This window comes from Globicephala melas, chromosome 19 (assembly GCF_963455315.2).
Source record: "Globicephala melas chromosome 19, mGloMel1.2, whole genome shotgun sequence".
NCBI classification, from domain to species: Eukaryota; Metazoa; Chordata; class Mammalia; order Artiodactyla; family Delphinidae; genus Globicephala; species Globicephala melas.
Window position 1 is genome coordinate 31916009 of NC_083332.1, and position 13535 is coordinate 31929543.

General features: G+C 35.2%; 1 protein-coding gene across 2 annotated transcripts in view; it reads left to right on the forward strand.

Moving 5' to 3' along the window:
* Positions 1 to 13535, forward strand: part of RBL2 (RB transcriptional corepressor like 2) — a 47040-nt gene that overhangs the window by 970 nt on the left and 32535 nt on the right. For both annotated transcript variants that reach the window (XM_060288381.2, XM_030832959.3), the window contains exons 2-7: positions 1713 to 1843; positions 4068 to 4268; positions 7796 to 7860; positions 11361 to 11489; positions 13010 to 13170; positions 13263 to 13327. In XM_060288381.2, coding sequence (XP_060144364.1) covers positions 1713 to 1843; positions 4068 to 4268; positions 7796 to 7860; positions 11361 to 11489; positions 13010 to 13170; positions 13263 to 13327 — 752 coding nt within the window. The remainder of the gene's footprint in view (positions 1 to 1712; positions 1844 to 4067; positions 4269 to 7795; positions 7861 to 11360; positions 11490 to 13009; positions 13171 to 13262; positions 13328 to 13535) is intronic.

A 13535-nucleotide genomic window follows, 5' to 3' on the forward strand; every position in this document is an offset into this window, starting at 1 on the left:
AAATGAAACGGGCTTTCTGCCCGCCTGGATAAAGACACGCATTTGTCTCTAGGAAGTCAGGACTGCGACGACCTTGAGGACCTATTGGTCTCTCCAGACATTGCCCAGGACTCTTATAGTCGCTGCGATCTAGGCATGTTTTGTCCCTTTCTTCCGACGGGGCTTGCAGCGGAGAAAATGGCCATTCTAGCCAGTGAGGCTCAACCCTGTAGGCACCTCCCCTTTATGGGCCAATGGGAAGTGACACGGAAGTCTGCATTGTTTATCCGCTGTTTGACTGCCTGTGTGAGTGGTATTTAAACTGCAGGCCATACGATTTTAAGTTGTTGAATAGTTTGTGGAAAGAGTAGGGCAAATAGGCTTAGAATGGGAAGGCCTAACCGAGGTGTTATTTAACTATAAGAGGGTGTTTTTGCCTGTGTGGCACTCACTAAGGTTATTATTTTTTTATTCTTGCATTAATAGAATTTTAATTCAGTTCCTTATTCCCATTTTTACATCTGCAGCAGGGCGGGGTTGGGGGGGAAGCTAGTAATATACTGGCTTTGGAACCTGACAGACCTAGGTGACTTTGGGCAATTTACTTAACCATTCCAAACTCAATTTTGTGGTATGTTACTTTGAGATATTTGTACCTACCTTACAAAGCTGTTCTGATGGTTAAATAAGGTAACGTCGAGTTTCTGGAACATGAAGCACTCATATGGATAGCGCTTTGGAGTTTACAAAGCTCTTTCACATGCTTTGGTGATCTGGCTGAATAGGCCATGTTCTTGTTTCTTTCCTAGTGGTTCCTGTAGGCAGACAAAGAGAAGGACTCTTTTTTGGTGATGGGCATAAGTGCCTCCAAATAAGCTCTTATTTTACCCTCAGGATAACCCTGTAAATTCGATAGAAAAAGCATTATTTCAACTCACAGTGGTTAAGTTGTGTGAAGCCCAGGGTTATATAAGCAAGTGACAAATAATAGATGGTTAGTAAATTATTTTTAAAAATAACTGTTTGATTTCTCAGTTTTTTAAAGACTTCGATCTCAGATTCTTAGCTCAGTTTACCCAGTAAGTCAATGATGTTCATTCATTTCCCAAATATTTTTTGATCACCTGTTCATGGCCAGACACTGTTACGTAGGTGCTGGGGATAGAGCAAGGCACAAAACATAAAATCCCTGCCCTTGTGGAACTAGTAGTCAGGTATGCTGTAAAATAATGTCGGGTGTCAGTCTCGTGGAAGTGTACCCTGGAAAATAAAGCTCGTATGATATTTAATATAGAATAGTGGTTATAGAATTTTATCTTTTGATTTCTTGTATTTTCTCAATTCTCACAGTCCTCAGGTAAGAAAATTGAGCCTCTACAATTGTTAAGTAATTTGCCCAAGGTGATCTACTCCCATGCTGGGACTTCCACGGTGTATGTCCTGAGAGAGAGCACCAGGTGGAATTGTATTGCCTTTTATGATCTTGACAGTTACATAGCATCACTTTCACCTGTGGTACTGGTTGAGACAATTCAAAGTGAGAGAACACAGACTTCAACCTCTCCGTGGAAGAATGTCAGTGTCACATTATACGAAGAGCATTTGGGACAGGGACATCACTGAAAATGCAATTTCCCACAAACATATAAATAACACTTTGAATTTAAACGAGTTTTTCATACTGAAATATATATAGTTCATTAGCTAAAAATCAATTTTCTTTTATTTTACAGGGAAATGATCTTCATTGGTTAGCATGTGCCTTATATGTGGCTTGCAGAAAATCTGTGCCAACTGTAAGCAAAGGGACAGTTGAAGGAAACTATGTATCTTTAACTAGAATCCTGAGATGTTCAGAGCAGAGGTAACTATGTCAGAGTTTGTAGAGTGTGACTAATATAAAAGCATAGTGACAGTAGGAATTTCTCTTTATCATTTTCCAAGCATTTGTACCTATGGAGTGCTAAATTTAGAAGTTAGGTCATGGTTTTTCTTTACCACATCTAAGTTAGTGTCCATTATATTTTATTCCTTTGGTGAAAAATAATTAAATTTTAATGTATTTGGTACTTGTATGAAGCGTTTACTATTAGGTTATCATTACATTTAATTACATTAAGATAATCAATTACATTTTCATTCCTACTAGGTTAATATTACACAATGACTTATCATTGTGTAATATTGGGAGAACTCTAAGTAAAGATACTCTAAATTGAAAAAGTAAATATTATATGGTATTAAACTGAGAACTACATGTACTGGACTTGTATCTAAAGAGGAGGCAGAAATTGCTTTTTCTATCTGTTGTATAACTGAATTGATTACATTTATTATTTGTGCCATTTGGGTTAATTTTCTCTTGGCTTATTAAAGATTGGTGGAAAAAGGATGTTGGGCATTTTGGAGGAAGTGCCACTGTCAAAATTTATGGACCTAGTGGTTTAAAAAAAAATCACTTACTATTAAAATAACAACAAATGTAATCTTTTAGCTGGAGTCTATTTATTAACCTTGAACTCCATCCTGAGTTATATTTAGGCCTAAGAACAAGAGGCAGCGTGTAAAGAGTTGAACACCTGGGCTGTAAACCTGCAGAAGTGGGCTTAAATAAGGTGCAAAGTATAATCATTACAAAGAAGAAAAGTGGAGTCAGACTCATCCAGTTAAATGACAGACAAGGGACTTTAGAAGCAAAGGTCAAATTATGGAATCATCATTATAAACTCTAGTAAGCTAAGCTTACCTAATATTTTAATGCAAGTAATATCTCAGACTTCAGTTTTATTTCCAATTCGAAAGCTCAATTTTTGTTTTTAAATTTTTACCTATGGGTTCAGATTATTTACTTCTCTGCAGCAATGGACTAAATGAATTAAAAAGAAAGAGCAGATTGGGAAAAGATATTTACAGTGTAACAAAAGATTAGTATCCAGAATTACATAAAGGACTACTAACAAATAGTTAAATAATTGACAAATAGCTACTAAAAAATGGGAAAAGTATATGATTTCACAAAGGCCTAAACTCACATAGCTAATACATGTAGGTAAAGATGTTCAGTCTCACAAGTAATCAAGGAAGTTCGAAGTAAAAATAAGGTAATATTTCATTCTCATCAGATTGGGGAAATTTGGAGTCTCACGATACCAAGTTTGGTCATTATGTAGGGAAATAGGAACTCTGTATTGCTGGTGTACATTGGAGAGAGTATAAATTGGCACAGTCACTCTAGTGGGAAATTTGGCAGTATCTAGTAAAGTTGAAGATGCATATTCTCTGACTCAGCAATTCTGCTTCTCAGGGTAGTTCTTAAAGAAACTTCAGCGTACAAGTACAGAAATGTGTTCATTACAGCATTTTTGTTATAGTGAAAAATTAGAAACCTCAATTTCCATTGGTTGGGGAATGAACGCAAGACATGGTAGTTCATATGAAGGAATATTTTTAGCAATTAAAAATTAGATCTACACGTAGCAACATTAATCTCATAAACATATTGAATGAAAAAACAAGTTGTAGAATGCTACTTACAGTATGATACCATTTATATAAAAATTTAAAACCACACATACAAAAGATACTACTAAACTGTTATGGGTACATATATAATCACACAGTAAGTGTAAAAACTCGGATGGGAAGACTCAGACTATACAGTGGTGCTTATCTTTGGGGAAGAAGAGTCCAAAGGGAACTGGCTGTTTCTGTAGAATCTGAAGCAAACATGGCAAAATGTATTTGATATGTTTATATTTGTTAAATCTGGCAATTGTTACATGAATGTTGGTTATGTTCTCTGGTTAACTACTTATTTTCCACTTCTTTTGTATTGATATGTATTTCATATTTTTTTTAAACTTTTAGGTAATCTCAGGAAAAGAGATTAGGGAAATTAGATTTGGAAGATGAGAGAAATAAACCAATCTGTGAGATTAGCCAGAGAGGCATGAGTTGTGATTTTATATCACTGTCTAAAAGTAATATAATTTAATGAGTTAATTTCAATTACTTTTAATTATCTAATTTGTATATTTTACCCTGTGTTAATTACAAAAAAAAATCTCATTTTTTATTTTTAATATCAGCTTAATTGAATTTTTTCACAAGATGAAGAAATGGGAAGACATGGCAAACCTACCCGCACAGTTCAGAGAACGGACTGAGAGATTAGAAAGAAACTTCACTGTTTCTGCTGTAATCTTTAAGAAATATGAACCCATTTTTCAGGACATTTTTAAATATCCTCAAGAGGAGCAGCCTCGTCAACAAAGAGGAAGAAAACAGCGGTATGTTTTTATATTTGTTAAGCAGGAATACACGTTTGTCTGTACTACAGTTTTGATCCCTTAGTTTGTGTCCCTCAGTTTATTTTGCTGGTCTTAAGAAACAAATGTGACTTCATAAGTAATCTTTCTTTCCAATAATAATTTCTTGCTTTTCATTGTATGTTAGCTCTGAAGAGTTTGGCTTCTTTCACGTTGCAAAATGTGTGGAATCTCTGTTTCTATAAACTTTCCCTGTTCATTTAAACAACCGAAAATGCAAAAATCAGACCTTAGATACTCTCACCAGTTAGCAATCTTGGGTATAGAATATGACTACTTAATTTTCTATTATCGATGATATTGGCTATTTCTATTATTTTCTACATATTATAATACATATAGACTATTTCTTTATTTGACTTTTATGTCAAACTGAATAGTAAAAAAATCCCCCTGAAAAGGCTTCTCTATGTATTTTGATGTTTACAACCTGTGAAAAGTAGAGAAACTGGATTGGGGGGAGAATAGTGGAACTGAAAACTGAAACTATTATGAAATTCTGCTTCTGACTATGTGTCCAAATCTGTAAACTTATTCTGGCTCGACGTTTTCCATCTTTCCTGGTAGATAAGGGCAATTATGGGATACAAATTCTCTACTTTTATCACGAAAGTTTTTTTCATAAAGTAGAAATGAAAATTTGTTCTTAAAATAGAACTAGAAAAATGTTGACAAGAAAAGTAGGGGAAAAGAAGTTATTGTAATTGAATGAATAATGTTTGCTTCTCTTTCAATATAAAAATGTTCCCAAACTGTGAAGGATGTTTACAGTAAGTGAGCAGCTTTAAAAAATAAAACGATGTTCATTTTTATATACTTGACCCCACTGATACGGAAGCAGCTGGTCTAGTTTGCTTGCAGTTTTAGGGAATTGGCTATTTATAATTAAGTATTCTAAAGTTTGGATAGAAGCTTGTTTCTGAGTCTAAGTGAGGCTGATATGATCATTTATAGAAAGATATAGAATATCTTCTTTCTCTGAAGTGTTGTAAAAATGATTTCAGATTGTATTTGCTTTGATATTTATTAGGGTGTATGGACTACTTAATTCTAATTCAGAAAATTCTAATAAGTTTACCTAAAAATTTTACATCTATATCACCCTGTATACTTTTTATTAGTACTTTTGGCTAATATTAGTAATAGTAATGTATACCATTTACTGAGTATTTATTATGGGGCAGGGACTCTTCTAAGACTTAAGCATGTATTACTTCAGTTAATCATTACCATGGCTTTATGAGGTTGATACTGTTGTTACACGTGGGGGGAAACAAGCCTTTGAGAGGTTAAGTAATTTGGCCAAGGTCACACAGTAAGTGTGGAGCTCTTATTGAAACTTAAGTAGTCTGCCTGCAGAACCCGTGTATTTCACCACGACTCAGTATTGCATCTCACACACTGGTCTTTGAAAATTTCTCACTGAGTATTTATTGAGAGCTTACTGTATGTAGGATACAAATGTTAAAAAAAAAAACCAAAACCCAGAGTCACTGTCTTTTGAGAGCTTACAGTAAGTATAGTCAGGGAGAGGCATGTATAAGTGCAAAAGATAATAGAAATGTAGGACTTTGGGGGCAAAAATAAGCCACTCTGTATAAGACAGTTAGGTAAGGTTCCATGGAGTAGGCAGAAATAGGACTGGAAGGATGGGTAGGATTTTGATAGGTGAATTTGGAGATACAGGTAGCCTTCTATGCAGAGGATGAAGAATGAAGACACCGAAGCAGCAAAGTAGGAGGAAATTTGGCTAAGCAGGTTAAGTTTGTTCTAGAGTTCTAGAGCCAGTTTTTGGAGTGGCTTGAGTGTTGTTTTTTTCTTCCAGTTTTATTGTGGTATAATTAACATGCAGCACTATATAAATTTAAGGTGTACAGCATAATGATCTGACTTACATACATCATGAAATGATGACCACAGTAAGTTTAGTGAACAGCCATCATCTCACTTAGAAATACAAAACTAAATAGAAAAAAAATTTTTCTTTGTGATCACAACTCTTAAGATTTATTCTCTTAACTTTCATATATAGCATACAGCAGTGTTAATTATATTTATGTTGTACATTACATCGCTAGGACTTATTTTTCTTATAACTGTAAGTTAGAATGGCTTCTAAAATGTTTGACTTTTATCTTGCTAGGTATCAAAACTAGGTAGTTTATCACATGCCTATGGTGGGGAGGCTACTTTTTAAAGCAGGGCAATGATGTTTAATCCTTGCCATCGACTGGTGAATGAAATACAGTATTATACCCAAGTAGAATGATCTTTTAGCAGATGGAGAGACTAAGGCACATGGAGAGCAAGTGTACTTAGCTAATGACAGTGCGGGAACTAAACCCCAGTCTTCAGATTCTCCTCTTCAAAGCACCTTGGTAGAATAAGGCTATTGGGATATGGAGCCAACAGATGTCTTACCTAAACATTGGCAGAGGATTTGGTAGAAAAGCCAAGTTTAAAACAGGTCTGAAACTCCCTGTAGCAGACATCTTAGCAAATATAACAGGTACACTTTTATTTTCCCCCTTCCTCCTCCCTGCAACAGGTACTCCTAATGATAGAAATATAAGGAATTAGGGGGAGCCCCGAATTTACATTAAAAAGTCCTTTTGGGGCTTCCCTGGTGGCGCAGTGGTTGAGAGTCTCCCTGCCAATGCAGCGGACACGGGTTCGAGCCCTGGTCTGGGAAGATCCCACGTGCCACGGAGCAACGGGCCCGTGAGCCACAAATACTGAGCTCTGTGCGTCTGGAGCCTGTGCTCCGCAGCAAGAGAGGCCGCGACAGTGAGAGGCCCACGCACCGCGATGAAGAGTGGCCCCCGCTTGCCGCAACTAGAGGGGGCCCTCGCACAGAAACGAAGACCCAACACAGCCAAAAATAAATAAATGAATAAATAAATTTATAAAAAAAAAAAAAAAAAAGTCCTTTTGTGGGACTTCCCTGGCGGTCCATTGGTTAAGACTCCGAGCTCCCACTGCAGGGGGCACGGGTTCGGTCCCTGGTCGGGGTAAGATCCCGCATGCCATGCAGCACAGCCAAAAAAAAAAAAAATCCATTTGTGACTCGATATATAATCTGGAATGTCTTTAGGGAGGGAGGGTTTACATTTCATCAACTATGGTGGAGGGGAAAAAAAGTTGGAGGAATATCTGCCTGCATACATGGGTCTTAAAGCAGCATTAGCCTTGCTGATGTCATCAGAAGAACTATTGTTACTCGTTTTATTTTCTACCTTACTTATCTTGACCTGCAAAAGCTTTTACACCTCTTCAGAATTTTCTTCTAAGATGAGTGCTTTCCCTTGCTCCCAGCTATTCCCTTACCAGTATTTGGTTGGAGCAGAACTTCTTGCACATTTTCCATGTGAAATGAATCTGCTGTCACTCCCTCTAACTGTGGGTTTTGTTTCTCACCTAGTTTACAGTCATTTGTCATGTCTTTTTCTGATTCTTCTGTTATCTCATGACTTTTTTCTCCCCCAAAGGCGACAGCCCTGTACCGTGTCTGAAGTTTTCCATTTTTGTTGGGTGCTTTTTATATATGCAAAAGGTAAGGAAAGAGTGATATTTATTTAAATATTAGTTTATTTAAAAGTTCAGGTACTACTATTGTCAACCTATAATGTGTATCAGGAAAAGATTCTCACTGAAAAATTTCTCAAGGCTTTTAGTCCCAGGTTCTTTTTTAAGTATTGCCTTTTCATAAGAGTCTTTTGAAATTCTTTACAGTATCCCAAACTTCCTTCATTAAATGGAAAATCCTTTGTTTTGTTCTTACACAACATTTTTTCCAAAGCACATTATCTCTGAATTATGGACTGAAACACATTAGTGTGTCTGTGCTTATATCTTGGGCTGTATTTTTCACGAGACATGTCTTATTTAATTGAGTGGGACTGATCGTTTTCAGAGTAGTTCAGATTACTTTTTACATCTTGTTCAGATAAATATGCTTGATCAAATACCTTTAGATACAACTTATTTTCTCTACCTCCTCTTCTCACTTAACCTGTCCAAGGTCTGCATTCAGTGAAATACATTTTTATTCTTATTATTGTCCTCTCTGTATTTTTTTAATCAGGAATGAATTGACTATCAGTAAGTTTATTGAAATGAAATATAAAATATGTGTAAAATTTATGCAGCTTATTCCTAGGCATAGTGTCTTTTTTTTTTTAATTGAGGTATAGTTGTTTTACAATGTTGTGTTAGTTTCTACTGTACAGCGAAGTGGAGTTCCCTGTGCTATACAGCAGGTTCTTACCTCTCTGTATTTCTATGTAGAAATGATTCTTACTAATATATAGAAGAGCAGAAAGTACAGTTACACAGCTTTTTCTATAGATTATATAGAATGCCTTTGCCATTAAGATATCCCAATAAAATGCAAAGTTAAAATCAAAGAATTATTAGAGCTGGCAGGTATTTCATAAATATAAGAGGTTCTCATTATTAGATCCATTTGTCCAACTTATTTAAAGAGTCAGTAACTGAGGCCCAGAAACTAGCTGCTAGAAACAGAGCTAGGATTTGAATCCACATCTCTTAGCTCTTGGTTTCATGCTGCATGTGTAGGCCCTCTAGCAGGGATGTGTCCCTTGGTGTCAGTTCAATTTGTCTGATTGTAGCTGGTCCTTTCTAGCTAGTTAGGTTAGAACTTATCCTTCCTTCCCTGAGTTGCATGCTTTATTGAAAAGAAAAATCTTTCTTTTGTCAAAAATGAGCTCTTGGTTATTTTTGCTTTCCATCACACTGGATGTTTCTTTAGCAGAGATGAAGGTGGTGTGATCAGTGGCATGAAATTTAGAAAGGCTTAATAAGAGCATATAAACTGTTTTCATGATGGTTGGAACATTTGCTACCACTTGGCTTACTGTGGCTGGTGTTATGATATTAGTCTTGACAGTAGATTGTGGGCAGGTATATCTGACTTCTAGGATTTATATCTGTTTTATGTCTTATGACATATGTATACTTGGAGGTAAGTATTTGGTACTATATAAATTATTGGAAGAGAAGTGTATTTATTTAGGTTTTGGTCTCACTTGATCAACTGGGGTGGCATAGCTTTTGTCTCTACAATTAACTCAGTGTTTGAGTTTTACCTTACTGTTATTAATTCCGATATAATTATTTGGTCTAAAGAGCCTTTGTCTACCCACGATCCAGCACTATGATCGTTTATGATTCACTAGGATCTTTTCCAATAGAGTAGTTTAGTTGGTTTTATTCAGTTCTTGATTTAGTTATTTGGGGGATGGTGTACTCTTATAGACACCTTTTTCATGACTTTGTCTGCAACAGTGGGCATCCCAGATTATCTCATTCCTGATAAACAAGCTAACTTTTGCCTGTTATCTTTGTTGACTTCCAATGGCAAGTACACACGAGTGACAAGTTTGGGCTTGTTGTCATGAAGGGCTTTGTGGACTGAAGACTGTTAGGTGCCACTTCCTGTTTTACATGTTATCCCAAGTCTTCAGTCAGATTATCTTTGTTGATTGAAAGATAAAATATCTCACGAAGTGAGATTTATTTCTAAAGTCAGGATTTGAAATGTAGAGTATGTCATGATGGGAGAGTCCTGGCGTTTAGGTTCTGATCTTTAGGGGCATTTCAGATTTTTGTTAGAAGTCACTGTGCTGCCAGTTACTTCCTTCCGTGGCAGGTACAACACCAGCGACAAGTTTAGGCTTGTCAGTGTGTAGGGCTTTGTAGCTTGAAACTGGTAGGTACCACTTCCTGTTTTACATCTGAGGAATTGAGTATATTTTAATATTAAGCATCTTTTTTGTGAAACCATGCAAGTTAGTTTGGTTATATCAATGCAAAGTTTAGCCTATTAATTATCATTTGTCTTTTTGGCAGCAGAAAACTATTTTTTCTCTTTAATCCATTTAAATTGATTTGTTGAAATATTTCCATCTATTAAAAAAAAAAAAAAGAATTGCTTATCCTGCTATGCTGAGGTAAGTGGTAACTTTCTTTAGAGGAAAGGAGAGAAAACAGCCTGAAACAGAGTAGTGTGAGTGTGTGTGTGTATGCATTTGGGTAGTCATTTAGTGTGAAAATGTCAAGGTTTAGAAATAATTCTTCAGATGTATGTTAGCTATTTAAGTTGAATTCATCTGATGTTATAAGAGTGTAAAATCAATATGAAGCATATATATGCAGTGTTTAATGCTTAAAGATACAAAAAAAATCTAGAAATATTCCTTAATTTCTAAGAATAATAAAACTGTTTTAACTGCCTATAAAAACTCTTTTCAATGTTAGAGTTAAACCAGAACTACAGAAATGACATGTTTCTTTAGGTTTAGGTTTTGGTTTATTTTTTTGTTACCAAGCATCAACAATTATTCCTGGGATACTAGCTCTAGAACTGAAATATCTTTTATTGTGGTCCTGTTGCATTAATTTATATGAGCTTGTATTACTACATCAAAAAGTATTTAAAATATTACTGTTAGGAGTCTGATTATAGTTTCTGGTCTTTTTAAAATACATACATGAAAAAATAATTACATTAATCATTTTTTCAGCTTTTCCCATCTAAGCATTTCTACCAGTTTTCTTGACAGAAAAATATTTTCATACCAAACAATTTCTTAACAGCTTGAGATAATTTATGAAGTTGTTTGTGTTCAGAATTTTCAAAAGAAAAACCAATTATGATAAAATTTTGATCAGCTATTAGGCATTTAATAAATGCTTATTTAATGACTATTAATGAATGGCATTTATAGTAAAGTTTTGGTTTTTCTTAAACTCTTTTTTTAAAAATACTTATTTTTAAAATTTATTTATTTGGTTGTGCCAGGTCTTAGTTGTGGCCGGCGGGCTTCTTAGTCTTACTCTTATCTATCTAGTTTAATAAATTTCTAAGAGTTTAATATTTCAAACTGTGAATTTGCCAAAACACTTTCTGTAGCTCTTGAGTCAGCTTTGTACACTGTTGTATAATGTCATTTTAACTAAAGGAAGAAATTATTTTAAAAATATTGTGAAGTTGATGCAAATTTAACTCTATAATTGTTTATAATCCTGTAGGTAATTTCCCCATGATTAGTGATGATCTGGTTAATTCTTATCATCTTCTGCTGTGTGCTTTGGACTTAGTTTATGGAAATGCCCTTCAATGTTCCAATCGTAAAGAACTTGTGAACCCTAATTTTAAAGGTAAGTTTGTAAATCAAAGACTATCAGACAACTCACATTTCTACATTATGTTTACTGTTGGGAGTTGTACACATACTATAGCTTTCCTAGCATCAGAGAACATAAATGCTTTTCAAAGCTTCATCACCAGAGTACTTACAACTAGGAGTTGAGCTCTCTGTAAAAATATTTATGGAAAAAGAAATTGCAAATATCACAAAGTTTAAAGTCTTAGATGACAACTTTAGAAGTTTCTGAAATATATATTCAACAAGAAGAAGGAATTTAAAAACCTGGAGTAGCGAAGATGACATTAGAGCTGACGGTGGTTTTCTACATTGGCAAGTTTCATGGCTGACACACAGGAGGAGGTCAAAGCAGATTTATTGAAAGAATCTCCATTTCAGATCTTTTCTATAGAAGAGGAGTAGCTATGGTTCTAAAATAAGTAAAATGAATTTTCAACTCTAAACTAAAAGGTGTTTGGAAATGATAGTTATTTTGGCTATCCATTTAGTAGGCTTTAAGGTATATAATTTCTATGAATGATATACAGTAAGAGACCAATTATGTATAAAGCAAATATTAAAAAGTATTTATTGGGCTTCCCTGGTGGCGCAGTGGTTAGGAGTCCGCCTGCCGATGCAGGGAACGCGGGTTCGTGCCCGGGTCCGGGAGGATCCCGCGTGCCGCGGAGCGGCTGGGCCCGTGAGCCATGGCCACTGAGCCTGCGCGTCCGGAGCCTGTGCTCCTCAACGGGAGAGGCCACAACAGTGAGAGGCCCGCGTACCACAAAAAAAAAAAAAAAAGTATTTATTGAGCTATTATATAATGCTGCTGCTATTTGAATAATAACTTGGTAGGATTCTGAGTGATTGTTAGTTGTGGGGTGGTTACAATTAGAATTTCAGCTTGTCTGAATCTCAAGGTAGATTTTTAAAGTCAGTGGAGTTAATTACTTCAGTTGCTTCTGGTTTGGTAAGTTTAATGTTCTCTGTATTCTGTCCTTTCTTTTATTTCTTTCCTAACTCCCTTTTATATTTCTATATAGCTGCTTCCCTTCATTTTATCCCCTCTTCTTTATTTCTCTTGCATTGAATCTAGAACAAGGGCTGTAAATTAACATGATAAATACATATAATATAATTAAATCAAAGTATATAAAGAGTGTGTACTTTGAACAGTAATTTTTTTCAAAGTGCTATTTTTTATTTGAATGTAACGCTTATTGGCAAAATTTTATTTTTCTGGTTTTTAGATCTTATAGCAATATACTAAATTATTTTTTTAGTTTTTCTTTTTTAACCATCTCCAGGTAGATAACTGAATAACTGAAATCTTTTGAGCAGTGATACGCTTTACCTCTATTTGCTATTTTTGAAGTATATTTAAATAGAGTCAAATTAGGCCCTTACACTATTTCCTGTACACTCATATGCTAACTCAAGTGCTGATTAGACTCTCTATTATTTATAGTTTAGTTTATTACAGTTTGGTTTATGGAATGCTACCTGCTATCTCTATGATTTTACCCATCACAGGTCTATCTGAAGATTTTCACGCTAAGGATTCTAAACCTTCTTCCGACCCACCTTGTGTCATTGAGAAACTCTGTTCCTTACATGACGGCCTAGTTTTGGAAGCAAAGGGAATAAAGGAACATTTCTGGAAACCCTATATTAGGAAACTTTATGAAAAAAAGGTTTGTAAGTAGTAAAGAAGTAATTTGAAAATATCTTCTGGGCAAAGACTTGATTTAATACGATGACTTAAGGATCTTTTCTTTCATCATAGCTCCTTAAGGGAAAAGAAGAAAATCTTACTGGTTTTCTAGAACCTGGGAATTTTGGAGAGAGTTTGTGAGTACTTCTGTTATAAACGTACTTTAATGTTTTAAATTATGTACCAAGGAAACCTCAGAGTTTCATGATTTTTTGTTTTTTTTTAATTTATTTAATTTATTTATTTTGGCTGCGCTGGGTCTTCATTGCTGCGCGCGGTTGTGCCGAGCAGGGGATGGTCTTCATTGTGGTGTGCAGGCTTCCCATTGTGGTGGCTTCTCTTGTT